Source organism: Vicia villosa, unplaced genomic scaffold (genome assembly GCF_029867415.1).
Source record: "Vicia villosa cultivar HV-30 ecotype Madison, WI unplaced genomic scaffold, Vvil1.0 ctg.004571F_1_1, whole genome shotgun sequence".
NCBI lineage: Eukaryota > Viridiplantae > Streptophyta > Magnoliopsida > Fabales > Fabaceae > Vicia > Vicia villosa.
Genome location: NW_026706465.1, coordinates 64,532 through 75,425, shown reverse-complemented (window position 1 = coordinate 75,425; position 10,894 = coordinate 64,532). Strand labels below are relative to the sequence as shown.

The 10,894-nt window shown below is 33.4% G+C and overlaps 1 protein-coding gene across 2 annotated transcripts; it reads right to left on the bottom strand.

The window, feature by feature from the left end:
- Positions 1-5,123: 5,123 nt before the first annotated feature.
- Positions 5,124-9,334, bottom strand: LOC131642155 (protein POOR HOMOLOGOUS SYNAPSIS 1-like). Of its 2 annotated transcripts, none has more exons than XR_009295803.1 (8): positions 8,930-9,334; positions 8,551-8,667; positions 7,558-7,623; positions 7,336-7,439; positions 6,681-6,880; positions 6,459-6,592; positions 6,340-6,367; positions 5,124-5,945 (listed from the first exon to the last, which is right to left on the bottom strand). XR_009295803.1 is itself a non-coding variant. In XM_058912435.1 (8 exons), the coding sequence occupies exons 1-8, from the start codon at positions 9,194-9,196 to the stop codon at positions 5,887-5,889; spliced, it is 888 nt and encodes a 295-aa protein (XP_058768418.1). In that variant the 5' UTR covers positions 9,197-9,334; the 3' UTR covers positions 5,128-5,886. The 2 variants fall into 2 exon arrangements, 1 of the variants encoding a protein (XP_058768418.1); XM_058912435.1 differs by having other exon boundaries at positions 5,128-5,945; positions 6,546-6,592.
- Between the last annotated feature and the right edge of the window lie 1,560 nt (positions 9,335-10,894).

Here is a 10,894-nt window from a genome sequence, read left to right as displayed (position 1 = left end):
TTCTTAATAAGCTATAATCACAACTGTGATATTTCTCTTAAGTTCTAAGCTTAAATCTCACTAAGATATTACAAGTGAAGTGAGGTTGAAGATGAAGTTTGAGAGCTTTCGAATTCAACAGCGTTTCAGTATTTTTGCGCAAGAGTTGTGTGTTCAGCTTCTCATCAGAACTTCTATTTATAGGCGTTTGAGAAGATGACCGTTGGGATGCATTTAATGCGTTGTGTGTTCCGTACAGCTCTGTATTTAATGTTTCACTCTTTTGTCAACTACCTCGAGCCTTGCTTTTACTGCTTTTACTGACTTTGCCTTTTGTAGCTTCTAACGTTCCTTTTGTCAGTCAGCGTAGCCTGTCATCTTGTACTTGCTTCTGATCTGATGTTTGTAGATACAACGTTTGAATAATCAGAGTCAAACAGCTTGGTGCAGAGCATCTTCTTGTCTTCTGACTTTGAAGTGCTTTAGCGTGATACCATAAGAACTTCAGTGCTTCTGCTTCTCAGGAAATTGCATAGGATTAGAGTACCACATTGTCTTATACAAAATTCATATATAATGTTATAATCAAAACTAAGAATATTGATCAGAACAAATCTTGTTCTAACAAGGATTGCCCCCACTTATAAGGACATGTTCAGGCCATATATTGTCCAATGTGGGACTCTTAACACACCCCCTCACGCCCAGGACTAGACAACTGGAGCGTAAAAATAAATGGTGGGTTGCCCGATAGCGGAAACCATAGAAGGTGACCCACCGAATCATAAATGAGGCTCTGATACCATGTTAAGAAGTGTGGTTGGGCCTAACTCAACCCTACAAAACCGGCTAGTAGGGTGAGGATTGCCCCCATTTATAAGGACATGTTCAGACCATATATTATCCAATGTGGGACTCTTAACAATTATATTTTTAAATTTTGTTAACTACTAAATTATTGTATTTTAACATATGAATATGAAATATTAATGATTTTGCATATGAAATTTAAATTGCAGGAAGGCAAGCAGTTAGAATATGTTTTAATGCATGATGTTAATTATAAGGATTTTAAATGATTAATTTTGAATATTGTAATATAATATATTGATTTATAAACAATTTTACAATTTATAATTTAGTAAGTTTGAATAATAAATATTGAATATTCAAATTTTTTCCAAAAAGAAATATAGTTGTAAATAATGTGATTATAACTATAAAGAAAATATGAAATATTGCATATTATTTTATAAATTAATTACATGTGATATTTATTTTCTTTATAATATTTAAAAAAATTTATAAATCTTTATTTTATATCACGTTCTTAATTCATTTTTCATTCTAATCTAAAACTAAAATAAAGATAAAAGAAAAATCCAAATAAAGTGTTCACTTCAGCCACTGTAATAACTAAATTATTAAATTTGTTTGTTAATAACTCATAGAATTGTGGGAAAAAAAATTTCTTCATATAATTGTGGAAAAAATTTAGATTTCCCCAGGCTACCGGTTACTACTTAATTTCTATTGGTGAATCATAATTAGTCTTTTGATTACAATCATATTAACATAGTAATATAGTATAGTATATCTTTATCTTTTAATAATATATTTTTCACTACTAATATTATTGTCAATTGGACAACCATAATTGGTATTCATATTAATTGTAAAATATAGTATATCTTTATCTTCTAATAATATATTTTCACTATTAATATTATTGTCAATTTTACCCTCAAGTATCAAGTATAAATAATATTTTATATGTATATATAATCATATAAATATAAATATAGTAAATATTATACAAATATATAGTATATCATTCTATATTAAAATAATCTGGTGATAGTTTAAATTAAAAATAAATAAGAAATTAAAATAAGTGGAGAATTAGAGAGACGTGGACTACTTGAATATAATTGATTCCGTTTATAAAAAAGAAATAAATTATAAATCACCTAATGATTAATATATAATAAAATCATTCATTGATTAGAATATAATATATCATAGAATTTTATTTAACTAAATAAAATATTAAATTGATCTCTTATTTATTTTTTTACTCATAATTAAATATTATTAAAATATTCGCTATCAAATATCATATCTAGAGAATAATAATTAAAAATAGATTAACAAATATATAGGAAATTAATAATTTAATTACATATTGAATAATCATAATAGTATGAGCGCCAAATAAAAAACATTAACTTTTACTTTAAAAAAATTAATGCTTTTATCTTTACTACAAAAAATCATAATTTTTTATATTAAATTCTAACATAAAAATTGATGATAGAAAAACTTAAAATCATTTAAATTAAATCAATCAACTTCTGTAATAGATAATAACCTCGACTAATCTAGGGTTTTAAAAAAAATTAAATAAATTTTATTTTGACAAACTAATTTTAAATTACTTAAAACATTTTTATTTGACATCTTAAATCTTAAAAATTATTCCAAACATGAAAAAATAAAACTAAGTTGTTTCTAGAAACTAAATCTCTTTAAATCATAATTTATTATAAATATTTAAACTTTTAATTTCTATAATTTCTTTTGATTGGATTCTAATCTTTATCATTTTATTATCAAAAATCTATTAATATAAACATTTTCTAAATTAAAATTGATTTTATATCAGAAATGAAGGTCGTCTTTAAAATAAGATCTTAGTTATTTATTTATTTCATATCGAACAACTTTAAAAAAAATTCTTTTAATTTCTTAATTGATATTATTTAAAGACTAAATGTTCTTTTGTGGTAACTTACCAAAAAATTAAAATATTATGTTCTTTTAAAATTAGCGTCCTAATTTAAAAATTAAAAAAAAATAGTTAAATAAATTAAATTTTTAAGTAATAAAGACACTTTAATAAATAAAATATAATTTATTAATGATAAAAAAATTGTGTGTAACTAATAGCAAATGTTAATTTAACTTTATTTGTAAATTAAAATAATTATAAAATATATTTTTTAGTATAAGAAATTTTAACCAATAGTAGTGTCGTGTTGGCATCCGAAATCTAAACCGTTGGATTAATCGAGCGGTTGAAAATTATGATTAAAATTACATCATAGCTATAAATTGCACCCACGTTCTCTCTTGAGTTATGGCCGCATGAAAACCTAAACTAAAAACCTATCAACACAACTGAATCAGGTCTCTGAATCTGAGTTACACCACCAACAACAACACCAGATCTCTCGATCTATACCAGAAGAACAGTGCTTCAGATTCAATTTTTCATGTTAATTCGATGCGTGAGAATGTAATTGAAGGTGAGTGAATGGAACAAGTGATTGGGTCTGATCAATGGGTTATGTAAAAGGAGACACACAGGAGAGGAGTTCTCTTTTTTGTCTCATTTTACAAAATCCATTGATCATAATAATCTCCCAATTCATTCCTTGTTTATTGTCTCAGTTATTTATTTGAGGTTGTTCTTCTGATGTTTCTGTTATAATCTAATAAGTTATTTCTGTTGTCTCTGTTTGCTGTTGTATTGTACTTATTAATATGGCTAGATTCGAAACAGTAACTAAACGGTTTGAACTTTTAGATTATGTGTTGTCTGATTTTCTTTTTCAAGTAAAGTGATGTTATCACTGCTTAGGTACATGGATTGTTTTGCCGGTTTATTTTATGAATCTTCCGGTGGATTTGGTGCCTCATCTAGCTTGCTTTTATTTTGATTTCTAACAACCATAGCATCGATATTTTACTACTCCCTCCGTTCCGTAATGAGTGACCCAGCATACCATTTCACACGGTTTAAGAAAAGTTCATAAAAGTAAGAGAAATAATATTGTTTTTACTATAGTACCCTTATCATATATTGAAAATGGTGAAATCTTTATTAATTAAGGGGTAAAATTAGAAAAAATACATTGGAAATTGAAATTGATCATTTATTTTGGACCATCATTTTATTTTAAATGGATTACTCATTGTAGAACGGAGGGAGTACTTTCTTTGCCGAAGGAAGTTTAGCTTATACCCAAAATGCCCTCTCTATGCTTTTAGGTTACTATTCTCTTTTTGTCTTTTCTAGTTTGGTTTAGTATGTGAGGCTTATTTGTTGTTATATATGCATTGTAATGGATTTGTATCTTCCTTTCTTCTTTAATTAAAATTTTAATTTCCTAGGAAAACTAATTTAAATTATTGTAATGTGGCATTGTTTTTTTAATTTTTGGTCACAATATAACCTTCTTTTCTTATAAAATTAATATTAATAATAATAATAATAATAATAATAATAATAATAATATCATTAATTTAAAATTACTAAATACGTATTATTATCAATTGTGAACCCGCAGCGGGGTGAACCCGCAGCGGGGTGAACCCGCAGCGGGGTGAACCCGCAGCGGGGTGAACCCGCAGCGGGGTGAACCCGCAGCGGGGTGAACCCGCAGCGGGGTGAACCCGCAGCGGGGTGAACCCGCAGCGGGGTGAACCCGCAGCGGGGTGAACCCGCAGCGGGGTGAACCCGCAGCGGGGTGAACCCGCAGCGGGGTGAACCCGCAGCGGGGTGAACCCGCAGCGGGGTGAACCCGCAGCGGGGTGAACCCGCAGCGGGGTGAACCCGCAGCGGGGTGAACCCGCAGCGGGGTGAACCCGCAGCGGGGTGAACCCGCAGCGGGGTGAACCCGCAGCGGGGTGAACCCGCAGCGGGGTGAACCCGCAGCGGGGTGAACCCGCAGCGGGGTGAACCCGCAGCGGGGTGAACCCGCAGCGGGGTGAACCCGCAGCGGGGTGAACCCGCAGCGGGGTGAACCCGCAGCGGGGTGAACCCGCAGCGGGGTGAACCCGCAGCGGGGTGAACCCGCAGCGGGGTGAACCCGCAGCGGGGTGAAATTGTTATAATGTGATAAACATTATCGAACATGACTTTTTTTCTATCTCTGTCCTATATTATTTTCTTTCATCTTAACGATTACTATTATATATTTTTTATTTATAAAACACTAAAATATTATAAATTCACCGTGACTTTATTTCACTAAAGTCACGTAATCCCTATCCGACAAAATACTTAATGAAAGGAGTAAAATTGTAAGAGCTATCAATTAGTTTATGTATATTGGGAACGGGGAACATTTAAAAAAAATTAGAATTGTAGTTTACTTTGAAAACAAATCCTTATTTAACAAGGTTATGAAGACTTTTTTTTTTTTATGATATATGCCTTTTATTAGATAATTTGCGGGTGACATCAAGATTGATGTTTGGCATATCAACAATTGACCATTTAGAAAGATTCATCTTTTCTCAAAAGGTACACTACTAATTTCTTTTAGGCGAGACTCAGATTCTTTCTTGGGTCTTCTTCCCATTTGAAATGGACCTTGAAATATATTCATAGGACTCCATCTTCATCCTCTTGTTGCATGGTTGAATTCGTCGAAGTGGGGTGAATTCAACAATGTCAATGTTAGATGACTTCTCTTTCTTCTTCTCTTGCATTGATTCTTTGACTACATCTTCGATCTAGATCATTATAGTGGCTTCTTGATTTTTTTGTTAGTAATTGGGTGAGGAATAAATGCTAGAAAATTTCTACCGGATTGAATTGAAAAAATTCTGATATCTTTGTATTAACAAAAAGATTTTGTAAGCAGAAACATTTGATCTGTCATTATTAGCTAGACACTGATATACCATATTCAGGTAACCCTTTTTTCACTTGGCATTGTAATGTGCTGGAACAATAAAAGAAGCAAAAACGAAGTTTTGCCATGGATTGAACAGTGTGTTATTAAGAGAGAATGGAAGAATCAATATAAAGCCACTCAAAATTTATGGTCACCATGGTTCAGTAAGCACGAAGAGATGCCTAGCTGATTGGTGTGTCATTTTCAATGCCCTGGACTCCTAGAGTGACATATCACCCCCAATTTCGCCGATGACTTTCTCCACCTTTATCAACATATCTAACAACATGAAAATGGTACATAAGTATTTTGGGTACAAAATTTAGTAGACCATTGCGATACAAATATTAACAAAAAAATGGATGTGGCACAAGCAAGCAATGCATCTATCTAATAATCAGTATGCGTGAGGAGCATGACTAAAAACTTTCACTCGTATAAGATACATTGAAAACATGGGAAGCATAAAAACCTTAATATTCAAGTTCAAGCTACAGAGTTTTCAGAAAAAAAAAGTTCAAGCTTAAGAAGATTAAGAAGTTTTCAGAATTTAGAACTTTCAATTCGAGTTTTACTCTAGGACCGAAGTGAAAAAAAAAAGACAATAACTGACAATAAAAGGGCAAATCATATTTAACCAACGAAAGAAGCAATAAGTGAGAGGGATTGCTACCTTGGAAGGAAGAATCTTCCATATATCTCTGCATCAAAGGAAAACAATATTAGGAGTAACAAATAATCACTAAAGAAGATGTACTTCCAAAATATTCACAACTTAGAGAAATCTTATACCATAATGAGCACCAGATCAATGTGATTAAAGTGATTTAAGCATCAGGTAGTAACATCTAACCAAAATGAGAAATCCAAAATATGTACCGCAATTTGGGACTTGAGATCATTCTCCTTGGTAGTAGTTGATTGAGCTGCAAGATAGTATTGTTTAATTTAGATGAAATAAGATTTGGTAGAAATCGGAACAGATATTATGTTAAAACAAAAAAACTCCCTTACTATGGTTGACCCCAGAGCAATCCATCAAGAATGTGGCAAAACTGGGTGGCAAGGCTGGAAGGATGCTTTCAAAGTTGTGACCGGAAGCTGTTTCCTTTGTTTGGATTACTGAAGGTTGCTCTCTTTCATTATTCATACATATTGGCAGTTGTGGAATGAAAGTGTCAGCCGGAGTCACAAAACTCAGTTCCTCAGAAGCTCTACAAGTACAAACACGGTAAGGCTCAGTATATGCGTCCAATCTCCGTTATAATTAAGTCAACTGATACTTCAATATAAGTAATGAGAGATGTGGCTCCCCCACTGAAGTGAGTTGCTGTTGAAGTGAACAAATTGATATTTCAACACACTCTGATTTATTATTGATATGCAAATAGTATGGAGGATTGATTTGTCTATAAATGATTAATATTACTCACTTTAGAGGAGTCAGATCTGATGATGAGAACCTATGTCTACTCCAAATAAAAATAAGGAGAAAACAGAAAAGAAAAGAACAAAGGATGTATACGAAAGTTGAAAACTGATCGGTGAATGGTTATGCATTAAACAGAGAAACAGAAAGACAACTAACGATTCATCAAAGCTCAGTATCTCGAAGTCACATCCTCCTATCGCTCCAAAATCTTACCTATGGCACAAAGCTCTTTTATACCTGTAAGAGTGTTTGTTTGTTGACATAAATTCTGACTGAGACGAAATTTCCGAACCAAAGTCAATATTTAAAGGTTGAGGGCCCTTGTCATCTTTTAGGATCACCTGGGAAGGAGCAAAAAATATCAAGAATCAACAATGGAATAAAATAGTTTTATAAGCGCAACCACTGGTTCTAAATATTTTTGTGGCAATTGATTATATTATGATAAGTAACTGTTACCTTCAAAGCAGTGATGAATGATTGTACTTCATAGATTGATGGAAACCGTATAGCAAACTTTTGAATCTGCCAAATAGGAAAGGTAGCAACACAATTATAGTATTCTGTCGGAATAAGGTAGTGTATGTGTGGGACTAGATTTGTTGTTAACTCAATAAATTAGTCCTATTATTACGATCACGCAGAGTTACATTAACAAAGGCGAGAATCAACACTGTATTTTTAGTTTGTTATTGATGTTACAAGTTACATCGGAAAGGCATTAAGTTAGTTATCAACAAATTGTCTCCAAAATCAACACATGACCAAATGACTTTAAAAAGGAAATTAACTAACATATTGCTATACAATCAACCATGAAAGAAGTGCTCTATCAAACAAATTCAATCAATTAAGTTCATAAGTCACATGAAAATCTAATAAATATAGTTAAACTGAACCTGCAAAAATCTAAAGTTGCTACAAAGCAATAGAACTCCTTTGTTTAAATTAGTCCTCTCATCTTAGTTTTAAACTGTGATCCTCAATTGCAGCCATAACAGGTTTCAGAAATCTTTGCAATGACAACCATAATTACAGCTGCATCGCCTACATTTACTCATATGTTACTGCCATATCAAGCCCGAGAGCGTAACACAAACCGCAGTTCAAGATCTCAGCCTAACATCACAGCATGACCATCAAATGCACATTCATAACTAATTTAACTAATAAATACGTATTATCGGGGAAATAATTAGGAACTTATCTAATTATTCAATTGGTGAAAATCAATGTGTGTGTGTGTAACTATGAAGCACGGACACCGGAAACATGACACCGACACTGACACGCCGACATCGATAATAATAATTTTAAAAAATAAATAAATTAAACGTAATCAGAAGTAATCAGAAGTGTCAATGTCGATTTCAGACACCATTACTGACTCAGACACAGACGTGTTGGTGCTAAAGAGGTATATGAATTAACAACACCTTACGCAAATCTTACCTCGCCTCGGGAATCTCTGTAATTAACCAGCACGGTTTTAATTCCCCTTGCAGGAAATCCAGGATCACACGATACTTGAGGCCATGAAAAATTCAGCTTCGAAACGTAGTGCTCTTCCTGCAAAACATCACACAAAAAATTTCACAATTCAAATTCCACAAATCATTCTCTCCAACAAATCACCAGCGATCCAAATCACAAAAACAAAAAAAATCTCCGAAAATGACCGAAACAAGCTTCTCCACTTTCGAAGATCAAAAACACATGCATCGATTAAGTAACAGCGATAACAGTTTCGTTCAAGTTACAAATTACAATAACAGTTCCGTATTGAATAAATCTGAAGAGAGAAAAAGGAAATGGAGAAGTAAGGAGTTACGAAGAGTTTGCCGTTGAAGGAGACGGTGAGGATGACATCGGATAAAGACAGATCGGGGGAGAATCTGAGGAAAGCGGAAGTGGAGGAGGCGATCCAGGTGCCGCGAGGAGGACGGTTACGGAGGCGGTGAGGGAGAGGGTGAAGATCGGAGGAGGAAGATGAAGGAGTGGTGAAATGAGGGAAAGGGATGAAGCGTGCGAAGAAAATCTCCCACTCGGCGTTCAGTGTTGAAGAGTTTGTTGTTCTCACAGCTACTGTTCCCGCCATTTTTTTGAATTCTCTCCCTTTCTTTTCTCTCTCGAAAAATTGGACCGAACAGAAAAAATTAACCACGTTATGTAATTTATTGTTATGGGGAAATTCTCTACGGGTCACTTACGGTGACCGATACAATTTACAAAGCCATTCCCATTCCCTATTTCTGAAAAAAAACATAAACACCGAGTCACGTTAACAAACAAGGAGACTTTAATTAAGAAATAAAAACAATAAATAAATAGTTTTATATAAAAAAATTATCAATTTTAAAATGCTGAATGTATCATTTTTAAGACAAAAAATTCATCAATAACTCAGATTTTTAGGCAAAATTACCGAATTTCTAAATTAATTACGCAATTAATCAGATTTCAAAAAAAAAAATTCTCGAAGTGTATGCGCTAGCATACACTTAAATTTGCATGCATGCATCATGTCAGGTGGCACATATAGTGTAGTGGCGTCATGGGAGGTGGCGCATGCACTCATCTGGTATAGTGCATGCGCCATGAGAGGTGGCTCATGTGTTGCTTTGGATTTTTTATAAATACATAATTTATCTGCACCATTTTACCACTCATCTTCTCAATTCATTCTTAAATATGTCTTCAAGCATTCTTTCAGTGTTTCCGATTTCTAAAAGGGATGCTCAAGTTATTTTTTCAGCGACAAAGTCTCCGATAAAGATCCGACTTTGGAACACAAAAACATTTGAGCATTTTCAAAGGAATTTAATCTGTTGGTTAGATGGAGACGTTATTGAAGGTGGACATATTAGAAGAATTGATAGGCTGGTGAAGGTGTCCAACCAAAAGGGAGAAACTTGTTCCTGGAAATATGTTAAAACCGACAATGATGTCATTTTGATGATGCATGGTTCAGTGGATATTATCTTGATAGTTGTAAGCTCGTAGATCTGTTGATTTGTGTAGTCGTTTTATTTGATAACCATGTTTTTGTTTTTGTCGTTTTATGCGTGAATGTATTTGTTTTAATGTATAGAATGTTGAATTGAATATAAAATTAAAGTAGAATTTAAAATAGAATTTTATTGACTGATACAAATATATTACATATAGTGCAAACAATGATTATGTCGTGAATCTTGTTCCACGATTGGGACAATGTGTTTTAGTGTGTCCAACCTGACGACATATACTATACTTTCTTTCCATTTTGTCAGTCGTGTCTATTTCAGTTGTAATATGTGTGCTTTTGGGACGACCTTTTTTCTTCCTTCTCATATGTCGTTGTGCCAAACTACATCTCCTTCATATAGAGGTCAATATTCCTCATTTGCTACCACTTGAAAGCCATCGTTGTATACACCGAGCAAGTTTTCGACCCTGTAAACAGGTGATAGGAGTGATAACGCATCTTTATGAACACGTGAACATGCCGCAATGACATGGGAGCAAGGCATACGAAAGACTTGAAACTTTCTGTAGTCGCACTATTTGGTAGTAGAACTCGATATTCTTGTCTTGGCACCCCCTCATCGTGGTCAATTTTCTCTTTGACACTGAAAGTGTTGTTGTGACGGTCAAATATTGTAACCAGATGAGCGTTAGCTTTGCTAGTTTCTGCCTTCATAAATTTCATACAGCCTTCCCTGAACATCTGTCCTGATCTCAACACTAAACTCCATTTTCACCTCTTTTCGCAAACAACACATCCATCTTAAAATAGGTTGATCTCATTGATAAC